At 37.1% G+C, this 25,926-nt stretch overlaps 1 protein-coding gene across 7 annotated transcripts in view; it reads left to right on the top strand.

Moving 5' to 3' along the window:
- Nucleotides 1-25,926, top strand: part of asic1c (acid-sensing (proton-gated) ion channel 1c) — a 147,544-nt gene that overhangs the window by 119,441 nt on the left and 2,177 nt on the right. For 3 of the 7 annotated variants that reach the window (XM_024273906.2, XM_024273908.2, XM_024273903.2), the window contains exons 4-11: nt 9,923-10,073; nt 12,319-12,375; nt 12,730-12,883; nt 13,072-13,163; nt 13,441-13,520; nt 16,380-16,451; nt 21,602-21,654; nt 22,392-25,926. In XM_024273906.2, the coding sequence (XP_024129674.1) occupies nt 9,923-10,073; nt 12,319-12,375; nt 12,730-12,883; nt 13,072-13,163; nt 13,441-13,520; nt 16,380-16,451; nt 21,602-21,654; nt 22,392-22,470 (738 nt within the window). In that variant the 3' untranslated portion in view covers nt 22,471-25,926. Of the gene's footprint in view, nt 1-4,558; nt 4,687-9,922; nt 10,074-12,318; nt 12,376-12,729; nt 12,884-13,071; nt 13,164-13,440; nt 13,521-16,379; nt 16,452-21,601; nt 21,655-22,391 lie in introns of all 7 variants that reach the window. The other 4 variants (XM_024273907.2, XM_024273904.2, XR_002919459.2 and 1 more) reach the window with 3 other exon arrangements.

Raw genomic sequence — 25,926 nt, 5'->3', positions numbered from 1 at the left:
ACTCCCTCCGCTCTCCAGAGGGGGGAGGGGAGCTCAAGCTAGGCCTTTCGCCACATCTGGCCTTTCGCCACATCTGGCATTTCGCCACATCTGGCATTTCGCCACATCTGGCCTTTCGCCACATCTGGCCTTTCGCAACATCTGGTGTTTCGCCACATCCGACTAGACTCCGCGCTTGCATGAACTCCGTAAGTAAATTCAAGTATTTTACTGTAAGTATTGAAGGAAAACTGACGGACGAAAGTAACAAAAGTATCCATCTCATCACGCTGGTATCAATATTTTTTATCTTGGTATTGATACTCATCGATCGAATCGATCAAACAAGATTCTTTGCCAAAAATCACATTTTTTCCTAAATTTTCACTGATATAAAATGGTAAATGGCGTATACTTGTATAGCGCTTTCTACCCTCCTTCGAGGGCCCAAAGCGCATCACAGTCACAGACCCATTCACGCACACACTCATACGCTGGTGGTGGCTCTGCTGCCTAACACTGGCGCCAACCTCCCACCAGAGACAATTCGGGGTTCAGTGTCTTGCCCAAGGACACTTTGACACATGGGCGGGCAAGGCGGAGTCGAACCCGCTCACTTCTGATCAGGAGTCGACCGCCCTACCACTGCACCATGGCTGCCCCGTATATAAGCTTAAACTATGCATAGTGACAAGTAGGGATGCCACAATTCTTTGTTTAAACTCAACTATATGTTACACCATTGAATCGAATTGAGAGTAAAGTGTATCGTTGCATATGTTTAATCAGATTACATCGTGCTTAGTATAAGCCGACAGTATAACCTTAGTAACCTTAGTATAAGCTCGATACACAGAGAGGTGTTTCTTCATTGTTACTTGTTTATTAGGAAGTTAAAAAAATGATTTGCACCAAAATAAAATTATGACCCAAAAGTTGAGGTTTGAACCAAATTGTGATAAAGTACATCATTGAATCCCTAGTTACAAGACAACACTAATACAACTGTGGCAGGCTATTCGATATAATTCAATAGTGCTGACACAAACGATTATTTTAATACTCAACCAATCACCGATTATTTTTTCCAATTACTCTACTAATCAGGTCATGCGCAAACTGGATGTAAAGCACACATCTTAACCATCACTAGCTTTAAACTAACTAAAAACTAGATATATAGCATTACCTGTGATAATGTTAGTGCGAATGCTGTAAGCTGAATTTGACTGCTGAAGATGCTGAAATTGATAGCTAAAAACACTGAAGCTGATAGCTGAAAACACTGAAGTTAATAGCTAAAATCACTGAAGCTGATAACCAGCTAAAATATTAGTTAAATGCCAAAATAGCCTAAAAAAACTGAATAAATCCCAAATTAGTCAAAATAGCTAGCATGCAGCAAATAGCCTGAAAAACCTTAATAAGTGCCAAAATAGCCCTAAAAGCTAGCAGAATGCCGTTATAATTTTCAATTTGACCACACTGTAACTCCATGTAATATAAACTAACGACTAATCGACTATTAAATTTGTCATTGACTATTTTAATAGTCGATTTGTCGACTAATCATTTCAGCCCTATCAGTCAACATGTTCTCATTCCCAAGTTGTTACAAATTGACGCATGGTTAAGGACCCTTTGTGCCACTTTTTAATGTTTTTTGTTTCTCCAACTTGTCTTTTGTTGACGTGTTGCCTATTCCAACTAAATCAGGGGTCCAGTAATTTTGGAGGACGTGGACCGAACCTTTGGACGCAGCCGGTACCAGTACCTTAACCCTAACCCTAGCCTGGTACTACGTCTGGAACTGGTACTGCAGCCGGAACCGATACTGACCTGTGTTCGGTGCCGATACTAATACGTGTCTGGTACCAGAGTTTGGTACAAATCTGAGTTTGATACCAGGTTAGGACACCGGTGCAGTCCACTTCCCGGTACCAAAGGTTGGAGAGCCTTGATTTAATTGGACAGGCAGCACATCAAAAACCGTCGAGTTGGAGACACCCAAAAGGTCAAATCTGATCGCAGAGGGGACCTTAACTCTGAATCAAATAAGAATGTGTTATATTATTGCTGTAAATGATAAGATCAGGTACGGAACTATAGAAAGGTTTGGAAAGAAATGTCAAGATGGACACTTTTCTATCATCCCCATGATATGTAATTTCATATCGCCCAGCACTACTTTCACGTCTTGAAAAATATGGATACATAGCATTCAATGAAATGTCTGATGGTCAGAGAATTAACCTTAAAAAACCCAAGTGAAGAAAAACTTCCCATATCAGAACTAATGACCTATATCTGGAAATTCACTATTTGGAGCAATATTGATCCATCATGAACTGCACTGCCAAAAAGCTGCAAGGCTTACCATAAAAAACTGTCCTCTAGAAACATCCAGGAACAGTTATTTCATAAAAGAAAGCTTTTTAAAAAAAAACATTACTTTATTTTCCAATTCCAGCAGCCCCATAAAATGTATCTTCCGGCCAGAGCGGTGTCCCACGGCTGTTTTGAGCAGATGTTACGAGTTCTTGATGGATTTTTACATACAGCATGGAGGCAGAAAGGCCGGTGGCAGCTTTTCTGACTCAGGAGATGATGGAAAACTACAGTTGAGCACAAATTGATATCCCTGGAACTTCAGAACATGGATTTCCTTTCCAAATCCAGTGACACTCAGCAGTTGTGTGATGTTTCCAAGAGAACAACAGCTTTGGAGTCTTTTCTCTGAACTACAAAACCTCTCAATCTAATGAACTCAGTGATTTTTTTCCAGAAGAAATGAGATGCTAAATGGAAACCTTTGTGCTGCAATGGATTTCAGGTTACGAGATGGTAGCCTTCGAGATGAATTTTGTTCTTAAATTGTGCTCCGGGCTCATTAAAACTTTTACCACCTAATCATTTCTGGTGAAATAATGAGTCCTTGAGCTGTAAATCAAATTCATTTCTTTAGCAGTTAATGAGGCCTGATTTAAATGATTTTGCTCCTAAAGTTAATCAGCTTGGTTGCTTTGTCAGCATGAAACAAATGATCATGTGAAATCGGTCTAATTTGAGCAGAATAACATGGGACGGTCCGGGCCTATTTCTGGTTTTATGAAACAGACATTTGGACACCACAAAGACAAGTTTTATTATTCTGGGAGAATGCTTCTCTTTTTTTCTTTTTTCTATTTTGTTGCCACTTTTTTTTCAGAATCTGCTTTTATAAAAGGGATCTAAAAGACTTGAAATCACAATACAAAAGTTGCATACTGAAAGTACAATATTTAGGTATTAATATTAATGACACGAGTGCTAAAAGAAATGTTTTACCTTGATTTGATGAGATATTCGTAGCATTCAGTGTACGGTGGTTACAGTCAAAGTCTTAGTCACAACTGTCCTTACGGGTGGATAGAGGCTGTTTGCAGACAAGATGGCGCCTGACATCATTGGGCAGGAGTGGACATTATACAACTTACCCAAACCCTATCTGGAACCCAAAAGTGTTCAGAACAAAAAAATATGTGTGTATATATATATATCTTCTTTTCTTCTTCTTTTCCTCTCGGCTTTTCCCTTCAGGGGTCGTCACAGCGAATATCAAAGCTTAAAACAGTGGAACAACTGAACCAAAATGGCCACCGTAGCTGGGCTTTACATGATGTAAACAGAGAGCTGCAAACAGTTGTGGAGCAGCAATGCAACAGCAACTCAATAAAATGTGGTGTGATGAATGCAGCCTCATTAAAACAACGTTTAATGTGATACACATTGCTTCTCACATTGTTTTCCTGACAATCTATATGTCATAAACGCTTACGTTCATAGTCGTAGTGTCGTCAGTAACCACTTTGCAGCATAACTCTGCTGTACTAAAGTAGCAGTAAAAAGTGTTGATACAGATGTTAAAATTTGAAAAAGTGAACTATCCCAACAAGGATTGCAAAGCGTAGGACTTCTTTTATTCCTTCTCTTGTGACTTTGCCTGAAGAGATCTTTAGTCATGTGGTTTTGTTTGCAAGCTTTGGTCTAAAACTGGTAGACAGTAGCCTGACTACAGACCAAATATAAGGTTCAGGACTTGAAATGTAGTGGACAATTTCCAGTCTGAATACACCCTAAGACCATTTCGGTGTACTATGTAACTAGTTAAACCAGTTGAACTTTGACTAATCGGGAACTTAGATTTAGTAGTGACCATTTGAAAATTGATCATGTTTGTTCCTGTCCTGAATACACGACACCAAGTCTTTCATATATCGAATATATACTAAAATCACATACAAGAACACGCTACACACACTATTTAGCTTTGAGATGCAGCCGCTCCTATCAACAACCCAAAAGTCTGCAGCTCTTGTCTGAGTCAACCCCCCGTATGGGTTCATGTGACTAAGGCCGACGCTGAGATCCATGCAATAGTAGGCTAAAGGGTTTTCTTTTGGGACCAAAAGTTCATTTTCTGCTTGAATCCAATCATTTTTTAGCACTCGCTAAGCCCTCTGTCCCTCACTTAGCTCTCTGTCGGGCTCCTGTTATTTCTGTAATGACGTGGGCTGTGTTCCCTCACTCCTCACCCTAGATGAGACATCCTATGAGGCTGGCATAAAGGTACAGATTCACTCTCAGTCAGAGCCGCCTTTTCTCCATGAGCTGGGCTTTGGGGTCGCCCCCGGCTTCCAAACGTTTGTTTCCACCCAAGAGCAGAGGGTAGCGTATGCCTGACTGGATCTGCTGCATGCAAAGTACTCTGTATTGTTTCAATGCAACACTCATTGAGTTCCACACTTTCATCCGCTCGCATCCCACCCCCTCCCTCAAAGGAATGGATGTATTACTCCCCTCTGTCTCGCTGAAGCGATAACAGCATCTGCAGTGTGTGCTTGTCCTGTCCTGTTGAGTTCACCAGTAGTGAGTAGATACGTTGTTTTTTTAACAATTTATCATTTATTTTAATTAATATTTCAAGTAAGCTACCATTTACCATATTTTAATTTAGTTTGCAAAATTGTTTTATTGTTTGAATGCTTAGTAAGCATTCACATTATAGGGATTCTTCTGTTCCTTTCCGTACGTTTTTCGGCACATAAAAACTTAATTACACTTTTCAGCAAGCTTGGTATCAAAATGTTCAACACATTAATTTTATAGTTTCTGAAATATTAAAAAAAATATACCCTATAGGAAATTAATGAGAAAGTCTTCAAATTTCAAAATTTTAAGTAGATTAGAAAACTTTTAAATAAATTCACGGGCTATGTTTGAATCTTTTTTTAGCAATTTTCAAAAAACTTGGAGTTTACCTAATATTTGAGCAACACGCTAACATTTTTGGCTAATGTGTTATCTACAGAGTTTTTTAAGGCTAATTTAGAGTTTAGCTAATATTTTATCAACAGGCTAAAGTCTTTTACTAATTTAGTTTATTAAAGAACTTCAGACTATTTTCGAGTTTATCTAGTATTAAGCAACATGCTAGTTTTTTTGGCTTATTTTGCATCTACCAAGGTTTTTTTTATGCCAATTTGGAGTTTAGCTAATATGCAACATGCTAATGTTTTTGGCTAATTTGTTATGGGTTTTTATGGGCTATTTTAGAGTTTAGCCTTTATTTTAGCAACAGGTTATTGTTTTTGGCTATTTTCGAGTTTAGCTTCTATTTTAGCAACAGGCTAACATTTTTGGCTATTTTAGAATTTAGCTTCTATTTTAGCAACAGGCTAACATTTTTGGCTATTTTAGAGTTTAGCTTCTATTTTAGCAACAGGCTAACGTTTTTGTCAATTTTAGAGTTTAGCTTCGATTTTAGCAACAGGCTAACGTGTTTGGCTATTTTTGAGTTTAACTTCTATTTTAGTAACCGGCTAACGTTTTTGTCAATTTTAGAGTTTAGCTTTCATTTTAGCAACAGGCTAACGTATTTGACAAATTTAGTTTACTGAAGAATCTTAGGCTTTTTTGGAGTTTTGCTAGTATTTGAGCAACGAGCTATCTTTTATTTGGATAATTTAGCATCTATTACGTTTTTTTGTAGCTAATTTGGAGTTTTGTTAATATTTAAGCAACACACTAAATATTTTTGCAAAACTGGCATCTATTAGGGATTTTAAAGCCATTTTTCTACAAATTTTTCTGAAATTTTGGTCAACTTCAGTGTGCTTTCATAGTTATTTTATCAAATTTAACATTTTGCAAATAGCTTTTGCATTTTTAGCAAAAAGCTTCAGCATCTTCAGTGACTACTTACAGCAAAAAACATTCATACTAGCATTAGCGCAATGCAAATTTTCTAGTTTGTTTAGTGGGACAATCTAATGACAGTCTGTGAGAGACTGTCAGGAAAAAAACATGGCCTTTATTTAGGGTTTATGAGCCATGAGGACATTGACTTCAGCCTCTAGTCCAGTATGCTTTGCACCGAGGTTTTTATCTTCAATACGTTTCCAGATATGAGAGTCTGTGGGCTAGAAAGTGAGCTCAATAAAAGCTTAATCACGTTTGCCAGTTTAGATCCACTCCCTCGACAGACTGCATTCAATCTCTGTCACTTTGTATTGACCACGAGGCCGTTTGATGGCTGCTGCTGGCCCGGGTAAAGCTGATGGAGATAACCGGGACTTTCACTGAGTCTTAATGTGACAAAAGCAGCACCATTTCCTTGCTCTCTGCCAGCAGGAAGCTTTTGGCATTGATTGCTGGCCAGCTCCCATAATTACTAACGATGCTGTGTGTGATTAAATCACTTAAATGAAAAATCTATTGGTTTTATGATATTACAGATTGATTTGTTATAAATTAGGGAGAGCATTTATGAGTATGAGCAGCATAAGCTAAATGTTTTAATTTCCTGTTTAGAGGTTTGTGGCTACGGTCACATATCCACAGATTCCACAGCGTGTGGAATCCTAAATTCAAGTTTTTCAGCAAATTTGACAGGTGGACATGCAGTAGCCTACGTAAACGGGAGGCAACAGTTGCATTTTTTAAGAAGACATTTTAAGATGGTGCTCAAATTGAACAGCAAATATGATTTTTTGACATTGGTCAGTGGCCACCAGGGCACATTTGGAGGTTAGAGATCAATCTAGCACATAAGGCTTAAGTCTGCTAGCTTGATGCTAATGTTAAATGGAATTTCCTATAGGATGGCTTATGCTAACGCTTGGTCGACGTAAACATACATTGCTGACTAAATGATAAACTCACAGACATGAATTTTCCAAACTCTTCTAAGGAAATATAAGGAATCTTTTGCTCATTCTTTGCTTATTCTTGAAAAAAGTGTACTACTACAGTGCGATTGCTACCTAGGGGGCAAACTTAAACACCCTCCAGGAGGGGAAGAACAATGTTTACAATGATCTGAAACCTTGTGAATCGAATCAAATCGTTTCAGGAAATTATTATTGATACCCAGCCCTAGTCAAAATCTAAGTTGCGAATGACCAGTGGTGAAGAATGGGTCCCTTTTTATATACCTCCAGGCTACCAGGCAGCCAGTGGTGCTTGCTATGGACATTGTCAGGAATCAGAACTCTGTCTCTCCCTCTGGTCTGTGGCGGGAGCCGTCTTCAGAGTACTGAAGACACTACATCTCCCAACAACCCCAGCGCACACTCCCAGATGCCGCTCAGCTGACTCAGTCTTACTAAGTGCGAAGTATTGTTTGTGCCTCCCTGCCTAGTTTACCGAGCGTTTCATTCTGGACCTGATCTCCTGTCTTCTAACCCGGCTTCTTCTCTTATTGCTTGCCACCTGCCCTGACAACTCTCTTCTTAGATGATCCCATGCTCGTGATTGACCTCTGCCTGTCTGACCCTGATCTAGCTTTGTGGATTTTTAGCTGTTCTTCATTCCTGTCTGAACTAATAAACCAGCTGTCTGCCCGTTTGTGACAGACGTTCATTGTCTGGAGACATTTACACATCATCGAATCAGAGCCGGCGATCCAGCTTGACATCATTCCCACCAACTGCCACCATAATTCATAGGGTTGGGTTGGAAAAATTAATTAGTAGCATTAGTTTGTTTGATACACAGATTGACCACAGACACTCCTAAACCATAAGGTTGAGGTTTTTAAATACATTTTCTTTTTCATGAGACCTTGTCACGACTCAGCGATCAGGGACTCATGCTTACTAAGTATCTGTAGATGTCCAGAAAACCTAAAGAAAAAACATAAATAGGAGACAAATGTATTCCAGTCATGTCCTCATCCCAGGCTGCTGGCTGGCTATGATTCTGTTTATCTGTATTACATGCAGCCAGCATCTGTTTGAGTCTTTCTGAGTCAGGCACATTCCTCTCTGACACACCAAAACAAAGCTGGAATTAGTTGGCATAGAGGAGTCGCACCGTTGCAATGAGAATATCCACATTTATTTCTCAAAATTTAAAAAAAACGAAGAATGTAACACTGAAGGACTCTGAGGGATGTGTTGTTTCTTGTTGCCATAGCAACAGAGAGAGGCTGGATGCTCAAAACACACTTGAGCCTCGATGACTTTTACAGCTCAGGATGAAACTTTGTCAGGTATTTTTTGTTAAATTAGTTATAGTAGTATTGTACACTCGAAGACCCACTTTGATTAACTTTTGATCTATGTTCTATTTTTTTTTTAAACTGTCATTTTCTAGGATACAGTTTTCACCCAGTGACACAAATACACTTACCGTATTTTCTAACTGCATTTTGTTTGCTCCTCATTCACAACAACTGGATAGTCAGAAGTCATTTTTCAAGCTAAAACCACCATAAAAACCCCAACTTTCATCGGAGTGAGTCTTTAAAGTACATTATTGAATGTGTTTTCTTATAGGAAGGCAAATTTTATCTTGATGAGTTTTTTTTTATCAGCAGATGTAATAATAATGGCATACAAAAATTAATTAATAAGGAAAAAAATATTTCTGCCTGAAATATGGATTTGCTTTGATTATGTTTTAATAGATGACTATTTATAGCGTTTTCATAAAATAAACTGCATTTTCAGAAATAATAACTAACAAGAATTACAAAAATAAATAAAATAGGGACCCAAATTTTTAAAAAAAATGCACAATCAAATTTTGGAAAATTTTAAATAAAGAAATATGTTATTTATAGATTTTTGCCAAATCTTTGGATTACAGTGCAACATAGTGTCAATAATAACGTCAATGATTTAAAAGTTTGTAACGCCGTGGAAAGATTCAAACAAAGTTCAAAGAAACACAAACTTATAAAATTAGCTGATGTATAAGATTGTTTGATTTATGAGATTTTCATTTCACACTTGAATGAAAGCGCTCGCTCAGTGACAGCTGGGATGCGCTCCATCAGGCAGCATCACTCTAAACACAGTCAAGAGGATGTTTATTCTAAATGAAGCAACAAAGTCTTCAAAAACAGTCTGAGATTTTGATGGAAATTATTTTAACGGATAAAAAAAAAAAACCCTACAAAGATCTGATTATGCATCAGAACCTGTCAATAAACAAGTAAAATTGAGAGTCTGATAATACTTTTTTTTGTAAAACAAATTATTTTCTTTCATTTTTTCATTTCTTTTCATGTCTGTTGCTGGAATTGTAAAACTTGTCCTTTGGTTGTGGTGTCCTGTCTGAAACTACATATTTCCCAGGTTCCTCAGCCTGTTTGTTCCCATGGTACTCTGCTTCCTATTAGGGCCTTGATCTGCATTAGTGCTGCATGTTCTGTGCTTGCTGTTGTAAAGGAGCAACACTGTTGTTCTAACCAGACATGCTGTGCTACTTTTGTCTCAGTGCGCATTATAAATGCATCTTTTTTTGCGTGTTTATTTTGTGTTTGTAGCATTTGTTTGGTTTTGTCAGCCTGCCGTCCTCTTTTATCTTCCTGCTGCACCGGGCTTGCATTCTGTTATTTGTGGTAATCCTGTGTGCTGATATACTGAGGAGAAATCTGTGCTCTCCCCTCTTTCAGCTTCAGTACCTCCCACCGCCCTGGGGAGACTGTAAGTCCACCCCCATAGACTCTGAATTCTTCTCCACGTACAGCATCACTGCATGCCGCATTGACTGTGAAACCCGGTACCTGCTGGAGAACTGTAACTGCAGGATGGTTCACATGCCAGGTAGGAACTGAAGTGATCAATGAAAGACCTCATGTCATGGTTTTGTTCTTTACTCTTTCATACAGTGGACAAAGTGAGTATTTGATCCCTCTGATTCGCAAATTCAATGACGTTTTTTAGCCTCTAGTAACCAGTAAGAGTTCTGGTTCACACTAGTGCTGCCACAAACGATTATTTTAATAGTCGACTAATCACCGATTATATTTTTCAGTTAGTCGATTACTTGGGTCATCCCCAAACTGGATGTAAAGCACACATCTTCACCAGCATTAGCTTTAAACTAACTGAACACTAGACATATAGGATTACCTATGATAATGCTAGTGTGAATGCTGAATATTTGGCAGCTAAAGATCCTGAAATTGATAGCTAAAAACGCTGAAGCTAATAGCTGAAAACTCTGAAGGTGATAGCCAGCTAAAATATTAGCTAAATGCCAAATTAGCCTAATAAACAAAAAATAAAAATAAAACAAAACCTAAGTTAGCCAAAACACCTGCTAAAATATTTGCTAAATTCTAAAACAGCCCACCAAATAAGCCTAAATTAGCCAAAACAGCTAGCTTGTAGCTAAAATATTAGCTAAACTTAAAATTAGCATAAAAATCCTTAATAAATGCCAAAATACTCCAAAAAGCTAGCATGATGACATTATAACTTTCAACTTTACTACACTCTGACTCCATATAATGTAAAGTAACGACTAATCGACTATTAAATTAGTTGTTGACTATTTTAATAGTCGATTAGTCGTAGATTAGTCGACTAATCGTGGCAGCCCTAGTTCGCACAGACCAATCAGGCTCCTAATCCACCTGTCACCTGATTGGTCCACAGAATCAGACTCCAAACTCTCCAACCAAAGAGTTTTCAGTAGATTTAAGGGGGAAGATTGTAGACATGCACAAAACCAGAATGAACTCCAGAACCATCAGCAACAAGCTGGAAGTTAAAAATACAAGAACATGACCATCAGTCCACCTGTAGGTCTGGGGCTCCAAACTAGATCTGACCTGGTGGAGTTTCCAGTGAGAAATCTGCCTAAAATATCCCAGCAGGAGTTAGTTGATGATCTGAAAGCAGTTGGAACCACAGACACCAAGAAAACCATTGGGAAGACTTTGGGTTAGCATCTGGCAGCGCTGAAAAAGTCCTTACATTGAGGTGTCCTTCCATGACAAAGGTGGAGAAGACTTCTGCTGCAGTAAAGATCGACAATCATTGAAAAACAAGTTCAGCGCACTGTCTTGTTGGGTCCACTTTTATTGTAAACAAGCCAAGGAGAGCAGAAGAGTTACAAAGACACAACTTCATACCCGTTTGAAGTTTGTCAGCTGCATAATTTACAAAGTGAGAGAAATTCTGTCTATGACCCCAAGAACGCCACTGTCAAGCATGGAGGTGGAAGTGTTATTCTTTGGGGGGGGTTTCTGTACGGAAAGGTGGAGCCATGTAGCATCAAATCCTGAGTGAGAACCTCCTTCTCTCCACCGGGAGGCTTAATATTTGGTCTTCCATCAGGATAAAAACCCTAAAAATACAACCAAGACAACCGAGGAATGTCTGAAGAAGAAGCTTATCAAGGTTATATAGGGATGGATTGGTCCAGTCAGTCTATCCTACAGAAAAACTACGGAGAAAACTGAAGCTCTGAGTCGCTAAGCAACAGCCACTGAATCTGAATGATGCAGAAGTCATTTTTAAAGAAGAGTAAACCAAAATTCCTACCGAAATGTGCAGAAACCTGATCATCAACTACAAGAAACGTCTGCTGATAATCAGGGTTTTACCACCAAACAAGAGGGTTCAAATACTTAACTTTTCTGAATGAAATGTAAATACATTTATATCAAATATTTAAAGCAAATCTCCATGCCTGAGTCCATGAGATCGTCCAACCAAGGAATGAATAACTTTATCGTCATTGTACATTATACAACAACTTTGATCTTCTTTTAGTGCATTTGTAAATAGATAAGTAGAATAAAGCTAAATAGATCAATTCAGACACAATCCAGGTGATTTGTGGCTCCTAATGTTAAAAAATGGCATTAAAAAGGCACTCAAAGTGGATTTCTCTTTTTTCTTTGTAATTTTCTATCTCCCATAATTCAAATGAACCCACCATTAGCATGACAGACTTTTATTTTCTTTTTTTAAGTGAACAAACCTGCAAAATCAGCAGATACTTCCTTCCTTCACTGTACATACATGTGAATTTCCTCTTTGCTTGTATTTTTATCAGGAACTTCAACAGTTTGCACACCCGACCAGTACAAAGACTGTGCTGACCCCGCTTTAGGTGAGGCCACCCCATTTATTTTCAAAATAAAAGAATGTTTTTCTTTATTTTTTGGCTCATTTTTTTTCCTTCTTTTCTGGACGTGGAAATTTGCTTTTAACTTGAAATGACTTTAATTGTGCTGAAGCAACTTAAACTGAACTATTGTAAAAGCTGTATTTCTATTATTAGGATTTGTGTTTTTTTTATTGATTTTAAATAAATTCTAGTAGATATTTTTCTTTCTGTTCAGTGTTTTGGCTTCAGTCATCCTTTGCTTTCATGGAAAGTGAACGATGGCAGCGAATGTATTCCTGTTGTCTGTGTAGTTATTTTTAGTACAAGCTTTTTTTAAATGACTTTGATCATCCACAGACTTTTTGGTAGAGAAAGACAACAATTACTGTGTCTGTCAGACCCCCTGCAACATGACTCGCTATGGCAAGGAACTGTCCATGGTTAAGATTCCCAGTAAGGCATCTGCTAAATATCTGGCTAAGAAATTCAACAAAACTGAGCAGTATATTGGGTAAGTATTGATGATTATCAGTCAGGTATTCAGGTATTTTCTTCTCTCTGTTTCAAGATGTGTATCTGTTACCCGAGTCTCCATCGTTCACCTTCAACGTAACAAAAAACTGTGAAAGTAAACAAGAAAATGTGATCAATGTTTAAGAGAAAGTAACATTATCTGCCCCCTGTCTCGTCTCTCTGCAGAGAAAATATTTTGGTGTTGGACATCTTCTTTGAAGCTCTGAATTATGAGAAAATTGAACAGAAGAAGGCCTATGAAATCGCCGGGCTCCTCGGTGAGATTTCACTTTTTCTCTTCCCCGTCGAACGTTTCTTTACGCCGTGAATTCCCGCCTGCTGCTTTGAGGTCTGATGTTTGAAGTCGTGGAACAGGCTGAACACATTTTCATAATCTGATGCTCTCGCAAGGGCAGCGGGGTTGGGTGTGATGAGGAGAAGCGGCGTCTGCGTGGACAGTTTTGACAATTCAGATTACTGCAGAGATATTCTGAATGAGATGCGAGTGCGACGGGTTTTGTGCTCTGTGGTGGAATGACTTTACATTTTCTCCAGGTGACATTGGTGGTCAGATGGGGCTGTTTATTGGAGCCAGTGTTCTGACAATACTGGAGATTTTTGACTACTTATATGAGGTAACGTTGATTTATTTTTATTTATCTATGAAAGCTTTTTAGCATAAATGATAAATAGTAGTTTTTTTTTATTATACTTGATTCTTTAAGTGTTTCCAGTGATCATTATACCGGTTTTAGCCAAAATCCACAAAAACGTGTCGTTTTCTAGCAGTAGTTTATTAGAAATTTGCGTCTGAGTTGTGGGTGGGAATGTTGGTCCTTCCCAGTTCCCGTGAACTCTGTTTATTTTTCTTTTACGTCACAAATATGATCATTTTCCGTCTATTCCTGATTTATTATGATTTTAATCTTTTTAGCTTAATTTTCTTTGTATAAGTCCTCTATCATCAGAAATACTTTACATAAACATGTTAAAAAACACCCCAAATACTATTCTCATCAGAGTGGGTCTTTAACCCTTTAACTACCCCAAAAAATAAATAAAAAAGACCAAAAAATGTTATTTTTCTGCTGCTTTTCCCCTTGGTATGGAGCTCCTAAAGGGACATCAAAGTAAAAAGAAAAACACTCAGTTAAAAAAAAAGTTCAAGTAAAAAAAAAGTTCTGGTTACTAACTAGAACTTGTTTTTCTAAAAATAAAATTAGTAAAAAAAATAATAAAAATAAAAATTTAATTAACAAAAAAATGTTCTGGTTACTTTTTAATGCTCATCAGTTACTATCTGGTGTGCATCCATTCCTTACCACAATTCTTTTTTTTTTTTAATTATTATTATTTAAATTTTTGGATTAATACATTTTTTTTACTTTCATTTTTTTCTTCATTGTCCCTTTAGGGTCTCCGTACCGTGGGGAGTAATACACATAAGTAATATTTTTAAAAAGAAGTTTTCTAAATGTTTCCCACCGTTTGGTTGAGCAGGCAGTTAAAGGGTTAAGAGACTAATGTTTAGCACAAAATAATATGTTAAGAAATGACTTGAACCTGGAGAAGAGGAGATTATCACCAAGTTTGTTGGGTCAAATGTTTTCAGAAGGGAATGAAACGGTGGCAGACACCTTTAAAGGGGCCATACCATGATTTTTTAAGCCTTTCAGAGTGAAAATATCAATATATATGATCATATATTACCTTTGGAACACTAAAAAATAAATATTAGTTATTTTCATGAGTGTTTTCCTACCTGGTAGTAAAACAACTCGATTCCTGAGGCTCCGCCCTTCACTCCTTGTGGGTGCCGCCCATTTCATGACGTCATCGGCAGCGTGTCTGCATTTCTCCCACGAAAACAAACATCCGAATTTTTGCAAAGATGGATGCACACATATCTGCCTTTAGTAGCCCCCCCATCGCTACACTGGTTCACAACACAAATAGAGTCTGCGTCGGCGACTCGACTGCTCAACCATCTGCTAGAGCTGGAATTTATTCAAGACGCGACACAACTGGAAGATTTACAGTATTGTGCATCTAAAATGAAAGTTTTTTTGCTGATGACCTCTAGGTCAGTGGAGAAACTGGGTGTTGGTGTTAGACTGGGTTTGTTGGATTTTCATGGCATGGCCCCTTCAAGGGCCTCAAAAAAACAACTTTTTTAACTTTTAAAAATCTGAAAATGTTCATTCCTCCCTATAAACAACCCCAAAGTGGTGTTTTGATGTGTCCACGCATTTCTGAGCATTCCCCAATAAACCTGCTCTCTCAGTGCCAGTCCCTCCTATACCCACGAAAACAAGCGGGTCGTCACGATCTGATGTTACAGTGTGAGAACCGCCCCTTTCAGGAAGTCTTCTCTGATAGCTCCGCCCCCAGTCTAACATCCAATTTCTCCACGGAGCTAACAATAATCAGTAAAAAACTCATTTTAGATGCAGAGTACCACATATCTTCCAGTTATGTCCTGTCTTCAATAAATTTAATATTTGAACTTTGCGCGGTGGCATACACCAAAGAACATTCTGGTGAGGAATCTGCACAACATTTGGGGTGGATCCATTCCGACATGGGCGCAAGCAGACGGGTGATGTTGGGAAGACTGCTGCAGAAAAAGCCAGACCAATCCCAGGTGGAGGTGCAAAAGGAGTCTGCAACAAATTCAAAGAGCTGGTTTGAAGATGGATTTTTGACCAAAATTGGAAAGGTCTGCGTGTCTCCAGGAAAATGATGCACATGAAAGTGAAGAGGATTTTTGATGAGGGAATTGATGAAGCTTCAAAGAGAAGAAAAACACTCTCGGCCAGTGCTAATCAGAACAATGTTCTCTTCATTTCAATAAATCCTAAAATGTTCATCTGCTGTTCTTTCCTGCATTTTGGGAATTTCACCACAAAATGAATCCATTGTCCATCACCATTCAGTCCGTGATGGAATAAAATCCTTTCATTTATAGGCATTAAAATAAACTCCCTGTATACTTTAGGCAGATACATAATACGTACATCCAAAAATTGTGATGTTTGTTTTCATGGGAGAAACACAGATACCAAGTCAGGCTCTAGGATGATGTCATGAAATGGGTGGCACCCGCAAGGAATTAAAGGCGGAGCCTCAGAGGTTGATTTGTCTTAATTCTGGGTACGAAAAGAGTTCACAAAAATGACTCATATTTCATAAATGATTTGTTCTGTAGAGTGCCAAAGGTAATATATGATCATATACATGGGTATAGTTTACTGTGAAAGGCTTAAGAAAGTCATGGTATTGGCCCTTTAAAGACACATAAATATTTGAAATATGTTTGATTGCTGATTTTCTGTTTCTGGTGTGAATATTTTACCAAAATTTGAAGACAAAATTTACATTCCAACAGCAAATTCTTTGCGTCTCAATCAAACTTCTTCTAAAAAACTGGTAAATCTGAAATAAATGTTGGTGATTTTTGTCAATAATCTTTTCCATATTTTCTTTGGATTTAGGTGTTTAAGGATAAGGTTCTGGGTTACTTCCTGCGCAAGAAACGGCCGCAGCGTTGTCCGAGTGACAATCTGGTAACTTGTTTTTCTTTTTGTCTTAAGAGAAGATCAAATGATACGATAACTCCAACATTTCTCAATACAGCAAATGTTTTCACTGAGCAGCAGCTTAGATTTCATAAAAACCACACTTTGTTTTCAGTAATTAAATTATGAGAATCAAATATAAGGCGACTCGTGTAATGAGAGATGTCTGAGGTGGTTTTAATGGAATGCAGATGATTTTATCAGAGCCTCTGCTGGTGTGTTCTGGGTTCCACATGTGCAGAAATGAAAGTTCTAACCAGATTTCCACAGAACTTTTCTCTATGACTCAAATCACTTCTATTATCTGTGGTTATGGACCGTATCGTCATCGATCCCTCACACAGCAGCACTCCCACTATAAACAAAAGCTTTTCAATGCATTCACAGTTTACTTAGAGGACGATGTTGTTGCATCATCATTGTACTCCTTAAGCCTCAGTCACAACTGCCTTTATGAGTGGATTCTGGAAAACTTGTACAGTATGGAGAGAGAATTCACTTATCCGATTTGTGGGTGCAGAATTCTTGATTTGTAACTGCGTGACTTTATCTACTTGTAATTGTGTTTTCATGTGTACAGAAAAGACAAAATACAAAACAAATGTACGCGTACACAATTTTAAGAGACTCTTTTCACGTCTCAAGATCATAAGATGATATTTGTGCCGCCATATTTCCGTCAAAAGTCACAATTCTGAGATCAAAATTGTCTAAATTGCAAACAAAATGTTCAGTGTTAAGAAAAAAAATCTGAATTTGCAAATAAAAATATTTAATATTTGCCTTCAAAAATAATTTTGCTTTTAGAAACATTTTTCTCAAAAAATATTTTTGCAATTGTAACAGAAACATTTTTAGATGCCTCATCTTGCTTTTGTTCTATCCTTGATTTTGCCGTTTCTTTCTTGATCTTTTGTTACGCCGGGGCCAAATTCAAAACGTACTACCTTAGGTCGCGGGCCGAACAGGATAAATGTTTATTGAACACTCTCAAACTACATTTTTAAAACCGTAACTCTTTAACAAAATTATGAACTAGATATATAACATTACCTGTGATAATGTTAGTGTGAATGCTGTAAGCTGAATTTGGCTGCTGAAAATGCTGAAGCTAATAACTGAAAATGCTAAAGCTGATAGCCAGCTACAATGTTAGCTAAGTGCCAAATTAGCCTAAAAAAAAAAAAACTAAGATTAGCCAAAACAGACAGCATATAGCTGAAAAAAAGCTAAACTTCAAAATAGCCTAAAAAACAAAAAAAAAAAAGCCTAAATTAGCCAACACAGCTAGCATGTAGCTGAAATAATAGCTAAACTCCAAAATAGCCTAAAAAATTGTAGTAAATGCCAAAATAGTCCAAAAGCTAACAGAATCCTTTATAACTTTAAAACTGTAACTTTTTAAAATAGTTAAGAAATAATAAAAAGGCAGGAATATTATTCCAGAATAAATCAACTTAAGCCTTAAATAACTTTAAATATTTTACTTCTCATAAAAACATTTTTGGTCAAAATTATACAAGTTTGAAATAAGCGCAAGATAACATCGGGACATTAATAGCAATAAAATAAAAGGCTCCGGAGGGCCGGATCCGGCCCCCGGGCCTTGACTTTGAGACACGTCGGCTATAAACTTGCTTTTTTTTCAACATCTCTTCACGACCGGGCCTGATTAAACCATCTGGTGGGCCTGATGTGGCCCGCGGGCCGTATGTTTGACACCCCTTGCTCAAGGGAACTCCAAGACACACCTGCAGCCGCTCTGTGACGGGTCGACCCCACGTACAGGTGGATGTGACTGAGGCTTTAGGTTACAGGAATATCAGAGCTTGTAATCAGATTACAAGCTTTGAAGGTGTTAATTGTCATTCTTTGATCAGCTTGTTTCATAAAAGTCTCAAACTAATTTGCTTTCCTGTAGCAGTGATGAGAAACGGCGTCACAGGATTTGTGTCGAGCCCGGTGGATTAAAATGATTAATTTAGAGGCAGCTCCACTCGCCCTCATGACGGATTCCTGCAGGCTTGTTAAGAAATGATTTATGGGAGAAACTCACCTTGTGAATGTTTGCCGACTGCAGCTGTTCGGCACATGCAGAACCAACTTCATCATTTATTGAAAAGGCAGGTTTTCTGTAAAAAAGTGGAGTTGTGACTGAGCGTGCTGCTGCTCTTATATTACACCCCATTCGTCTTATGTTTAATTCATGCCTATTAATCAAATCGTTATTAATGCTCTTTTTCTGAGTCGTGTTTTCCTCCTGCAGCTCTTTCTTCCTACATAAGACTGTGCAGCATTCTCACTGGAGTTTGTTCCTGAGCTGATAAACTATTCAAACTGACTTTTCCTTTTATGTATTGATTCTAACTGTTTGATCGTTGGCATAGAAATGCACGGCGGGGGGGTAAACGTCTGTTCTTAAGGGGGAATTGTTAGGATTGGAGTTGAGGACGATGCTTCATGCTTGGGCGCCTCAGGTTCAGAGTTTAGCCGCTCAGAGGATTAAAAAACAAGTTTATTTACCCCTGCAGAGCAGACAAACCAAACTAGGAAGTTACTTGAAGAAAACCATTTATTCAGCCCTTTTTTTCCAACAGAGTGAAATGTTCTGCAATCATCCATTCATGCTCCCCGTTTGTACAATGAATCATCTCCTTTACTTTATGTTTTGCATAAATTATACAGTGGCATGCAGGAATCTGGCACCAACTGGTCAAAATGTTCGTTTTTCTCCTCAGAAAATGCCTGCCATTTTTGATTTCAATGACTTTTAATGCTTGGTTTAAAAAAAAAAAAACAATTTTTGGTTTTTGTGGCCATGAATCACTTTAGATGTTTGAAAACTTGAGGTTTTTCTAAAAAAAGAATTCTGCTGAGCGTCTGCACAATGTGTGAGGAGTATAAACATTTTATAGACTGCAAAAATACAAAAAAAATCACAATTTTTGCCTAGTTTCTTGTTCAAATACTTTTTAAAACTCGAAATAAGAAAAAAAAAACTAGCAACTTTTTCACTGAACTTGGTTTCAGAAAAATATTGAATATCTAAATAAATGTAATCTTGAAAACGTTTTATTTTTTGCAATATTTCCCAAAAAACAATTTTTGACTCATAATTTACAAATAATTTTGATAGATTTATTTAAAACTGTGATTTTATCAGCTCTAGCAATAATATTGGACTGTAGCAGAACTCAAAACAGGAGATTTTTGGGAGGAAAAAGTACAAACATGCACTTTGAAGATATAAAACTTGTTTTATTCCACATTACACTCTTATTTTAGAACATATATTTCCAGTAAAATATCTCTCAATAAGAGTGTTTAAAGTGAATTTCAAGATTTAATCTCATTTTAAAAGATGACAACATCTTTTGGCAGTTTTTTTGTTTTATAACAAGAGAAAAACATCTTGTATTATACATGTTTTAACTGTATAGAAGAACATTTTTTCCAGTGTGTTCCTGGTCGTTCTTCTGTAACAAGTGGGAATCCGTTAACCCCTTAAAGCCTGAAATTATTTCCAGCTACCAAAAAAAAACAAAAAAAAACTAATGTACTTATACAGGTAATTTTGGAGCCAAAGAGGTTTTGCAACAACAAGCATTAAAGGGTTAAAAAAATATAACTAATTATTAATCGCGATTAATTGCAATTAATCCTTTTTTTTAGCTACTGTATTTTTTGACCATTTATTTTCTGGAAAAAACAATATGTGATCATGAAACTGTACATTTAGAATATATTTTTTTGTTAGGCTGTCAATCAATTAAAAATTGATCCAATTAGTGACACATTTGTGCTGTGATTAATCACAATTAATCACAATGTTTTACTTGGTAAATTTTAGTATATGTGGCTTTTGATGAATAATAGGCCAAAGGGAAAATATTTTCTTCGTTTTTATCGTCTGAAATGTTGTAATTTATCAAGTGTTAACCCAAAAGTGTCAATTATTTGTATGAAATGCATCAACAGTAAGATAAGTAGAACTCTAAAGACTTTAAGTTTGCAGTATTACTCCAAGAAAACAAAGATTCTGACATAAATCCATAAGAAATTAACCTGCAGACATAAAAAAAAAAAAAAGTTCTGGTCACATAGCCTGAATGTTCAATATCACTACACAGGCTGCTTTGAAAAAAACAAAACATTTTTTCATCTTCTGGACAAAAATAAGCAGTAAGAGGAGAACTTTCTCTCTGAACTGATAATTTATTGAACCTATAGTGATGGGCAGCTTTTATAATCGCTTTCCTTTGCAGTCGAGGTTCAGCGACGTGTTGTGTCATATAGTGCGCTTTTTGTGAAAAAGCCATCTAACCACAAAAAAAGAAGATTAAAGTGCTAAAAAATGATTGAATAAGTATTTATTTTGCAAGTGAACATGGTATAAGTGGGATAATATCCACCGTGGAAGCCTCTGAGGCGAAGCGGAGGACTGTTTCTAATTAATCAATGTTACCGCGTTAACGTTCACAGCCCAAGAAACAAGACAATTTTTTTTTTTTTTAAGAAAATATAATTTTTTGGCAACATAAATGCTGGATCATGAGATGTTTTACGAATATTGTTATTGAGGTTTGTAGTTAGTTCTGCGTCTTCACACAAAGCTGAGATGAACGCCGTCGTAATTGATTTTTCCTCCATAAATATGTTTTTTTTATAGATTAAACTTACTGTACAATGAAATTTTTCAGCTTTTATCTCCACGATTAATTTTTTTCTGAAACTCGACCGTTTCACTTCGATTTCTTTGATCATTTCTGTTTTCTCCTCTCAAATTCACAGTCTGTAAATTTGTTTGACCAAGTTACAACCATCTTACAACCTTACAGATTCAAATGTGCCTCAATTTGAATTTTTCCCACCTTAATCAGAAATAATGACCAGCAGTATTTGTGTGCCACTGTATCCGTTTTCCAGCTACTACTCCATCGTTGCATCTTCACTCAAACGACCTGATAAAACTTTGAGTTGAACTTGATCACGAGCGTTTCCAGAACAGCTGTTCTTTAAACCAAAAACCCCTTTTGCCATAATGTGCCCTCATGAGTTGAACTTCTAGCATTTGCATTGTGTTTCAGTTTCATTCCAGTCACCCTCACACATCTTTCTTTTCATCATGTCTATTCCAGGATTTTCAAGAGAACCCAACCAGCCCTGGTGTCACGACTAATCATGCCCCCAGGTAGCACCCCGCTGATAATAGACGCTCCCTGCCATGCTGTCCCCTCTTTCATTCATTCCTGAGACCATCCCACCTTTAGTTGTCGTAATGCGTACATAAAAACCCCACAAACCTAAGATCTTCAGTGAGTATTCTGATACCTACAGATGTGTGTTTATCTGCTCGGATGAAGACGAGAGTTGGTTGGATTCTCTACGCTGTGAAGCTTTCTCCTTTTCCCTCCGTAGGTTAAAGTTCTCCAGTAAAAAACAGATTTTTAAAACAAAAAAAGACGTATTTTTCCTGTTTCCCAGACGTTCTACAAATATATAAAACATGAAATCTTTGGGATGTTTTTGCCACTTTTGGGTTCACAATAATTTATTAAATGGAGACTTTAAAAGCTGATTTTTAAAAAATATTTCAATTACAAAAGCAGAATTTTACATGTTAGCTCCAAAACAGGACTAAAATATACTGTTTTCTTTCTCTTCCCTCTTCTTTAATTCTTTCCTCCCCGACGTTCCATAATATCTCTCCTCATACACTTTGTCCACACTGGGATCACATGTTCACGGATCTCCTTCATCCTCCATTTCAACATGTTTGTCTGATTTTCCGCTAAAATCTTTGCATCCTCGTTTTTCCTTTAATCCTTTTATGTTTTTTGGTTTTCTGTATCTCCGCCTCTCCCTGCATCCCTTCCTCCCTTAACACGGTTGAACTCGTCTTCCCTCCTCCCCCCCTGTGTTTTGCAGAGCACCTGCGACACACTCCGGAGTCACTCGGACAGCCTCGGATTCACGCCGAACATGTTACCTCGTCACCCGACTCTAGGCAACTTCGAGGAGTTCGCCTGTTGACGGCGTAAAGCGAGGCGGCGTCGGGGCACATCGGAGACGGCAAACTGTGAAATCATGTGCATTTACAAGAGAAAGTTCATGTTAACACAGAAGAAGAAGATTTAAACAAAAAAAAGATGAAACCACTTCCAAAACACAACTCAGGTTCGTCTGCCGTGTCGAGGCGTCGCTTTCTGTTTGTCCCTTACAGTTGATTTGTCATCGAAGGAATTATTTTAAGATTCTCATCAAATAACAAAGTTGATCATCATCTAACCAACTATTTAAGCTCACATAACAGTAGTTTAAAGCGACAAACTCTTTTTTTATGTAAAAATCTGAGTCACATGATGTTTCTAATGGATCCAAATGATCCTCGCATCTATAATCAAAGTTTCCAGAATATTCACTGTGATCTTCGGAGGTTCTCTCCCTGACTCCGCCTCTGCTGTTGCTTTTATGAGTCTCGTGTGACTGTCTACCTTCTTTTTTTGTGAAATTAAATTTCTTCCAGACGTGGAATTCTTTAAAGGAAAGCGATCCAGCAGAGATTAGTCTGTTGATTTGTGTCCATTAATACTGTATGACTGTATTCAGAGCACTGGACGGTGTTTCTTGTTGCCTTTTGTCCCAATGAGGCTGTGAATTCCTTAAAAAACTGTGCTTAGTGATTTAAAAACACTGTTGGAACTTGACTGTACAAATGCAAACGTTTGGTTCATGAAGGTCGGAGGTACATGTCAAAACGTTTTATTATCTAAACTTAAATCTTTGATATCCGGCTGTTTTAAGACTAACTAGTAAAGCTCAAACTATAAGGATTTTTTCTGGATTACATCACTCTTCCACATTAGCTCACTCAAACATTAGTTAACGATTAACAGTAAGTTCTTTACCAGTTTACAAATTACTCACATAAAAAAGAACAGTAAACCAGATATGTTCACTAGTTAACTAGGTAATTTTGGCACTAGCCAACTAGTGAGGTTTACAGGAGCATTACTAGTGAACTAGAAACCTAGAAAATAGACATATGACAAGTTATGTAGTGACCTTTTTAGATTGTAACTACTTAACTAGTAAACACAAACAGCCCCATCAGTAAACTAGTTCACATTTTTAAACATTATTGGTTAACTAGTTCACATTTTTGGCATTCACTAGTTAACTAGTGGACTTTTTGCACCTCACTTGTTAACTAGCTGACAGTAAGTTCTTCACTAGTGACCTATACTGAAATGCACTAGTAAACTAGTAATAAAATAATGTGCTTACTTGCTAACTAGAGGGATTTTGCATTGCACTAGTTAACCTGTGCAAATTGTTTTTCTCACGAGTCAACTAGTTAGCATTTTGCATGTCAATAAGATTGCACCAGTATTTCACACTAGTGAATATCGCGACCAAAATTTGCTCTAATTACCTAGTGAGGTTTACAGTAGCCTTACTGGTGAACTAGAAACTAGAAAACTAGAAACTTTATGTTTGACTAGTTATGTAGTGACCTTTAAGAGTGTAACTATTTTGGTATTAAGCATAAACAGGCCCATTAGTAAACAAGAGCTAGTTTGCTCTAGTTCATTTGAAAACATTACTGTATAACTAGTTCACATTTTTGTCAGTTACTTGTTAACTAGTAGGCTTTTTGCACTGCACTAGTTTATTAGTGCAGATTTATTATCTGACTAGTTAACTAGTAAGACTTACATATGTCTCACTAGTCAGTTAGTTTGCATTTTGCATGTCACTAGTGTCGCAGTAGTAAACTGGTTTGATAATGTTGTCGCACTAGTTAACTAGTGAGGTTTTTAGGAGCCTTACTAGTGAACTTGTAAAAAATTTGAATGTGACTGATTAATTGGTGACCTTATTAAAGTGTAATTAGTTTACTAGTAGGCACAAATGGGGCACACTAGTAAACTAGTAGACATAATTAACTAGTTCACTTTTTTGGCTGTCACTAGTTAACTGGTGGGAGTTTTGCATCGCAGTAGTTAACTTTTACACATTTTTGTCTCTTACTAGTTAACTATTAAGACTTACACACGTCTCACTAGTAAACTAGTAACTAGCATTTTGCATGTTACTAGTACTGCACCAGTATATCAAACTAGTAAACTAGTGCGAAATTGTGTTTGCACTTGTTAACTAGTGAGATTTACAGATGCCTTACTACTAAACCTTTAGAGAATTTTCATGTGACTAGTTAACTAGTGAGCAAAAATGGGGATCACTAATAAACTAGTACACCTTTTTAATTATTACTAATTAACTAGTTTACATTGTCACTAGCAGCTAATGTCTGTCATTGCTTGTCATTTTCAATAGTAGCTGTGACTAGGTAACTAGTTGCACTTCTGGCATGACTAGTTAAGCTAAAAACAGCCTGATTTCAATGTTATTGATTTAATGATAAAACGGTTTGTCATACAGATAAACATGTTTTACAGACTGCACAATGAACACATAGAGTTAGCAGTTAGCAGTTTAGGGACACAGTTAACTGTAATAAACCAGTTTAGAGGAAAACCCTCCCCTGACTGGAACTCTCATCCCCCCAGTTTTTAAAAATTAAGAGTCATTGAAAGTTATGGGTTGAAACAATATGGAGGTTTCTGGCCTTGTAATGTTTAAATGTAACTAAAGATGGGTGATACAACGTTACATTTTCTTAGTTACTTTACTGAACTAAGTATTCCCAAGAGTGGTTGAACTGCACCTTACTTTGTACTCATACTGGAGTAGATTTATATGGATAAACTGTATTTTACTCAGCTACTTTTATTCGTTTGTGACATAAACGATAGAATCTGAGCAGTACTACAGTAATATCACCAGATAATTGGTAATTATGAAACGGTCCAATTCTCATCAGCATCAGGGGGGAGGAGCTCTCCATGACAATATGGGATTATGAATATTCAGACACATAGGATGTATATTTGTATAAACCCAGTTTGTATTTGAAGCTAAACTTTATTTATAGAATTATATTTGCAAACATTTCTTGTTGAACCAGATGGAAAACAGAAGAGTGATCCTCTTTTGTTCTGAAAATCTGTGAAAGTAATGCTCAAAAGAATGTAATGGAATGTTGTCTTTTTATTCTGGAAATACCATCATTTGCACAGTCAGTTTTATTTTTTAAGCCTGATTTGAAAACTGTAAATCAGCTCAAACTGTAACTGAAGTTGTTTTTTTATTTTCATTTTTTGTATTTGTTCTTAAATGTTTTGATGAAAAGTTACTCGTACTGGAGTAAATATACCCGGCCCGCCTCTGAATGTCATCACACAGTTTCTAAAAGAATGTACAAAGTAGTTCCTCCATGATTTTACTCTCTTACTGTCTTTGACAAAATGAACCCTGTGCTGTTTTTCAGAGAGACTTGACACTAGAAACAAGAAAAATTATTTCTAAAAATGTTTGCTGTGACTTTAAATCAGAAACA

This window comes from Oryzias melastigma, linkage group LG17, assembly GCF_002922805.2.
Source record: "Oryzias melastigma strain HK-1 linkage group LG17, ASM292280v2, whole genome shotgun sequence".
Taxonomy (NCBI): Eukaryota; Metazoa; Chordata; class Actinopteri; order Beloniformes; family Adrianichthyidae; genus Oryzias; species Oryzias melastigma.
The sequence above is the reverse complement of the archived record's forward strand: the minus strand, read 5'-3'. Positions and strand labels throughout refer to the sequence as shown.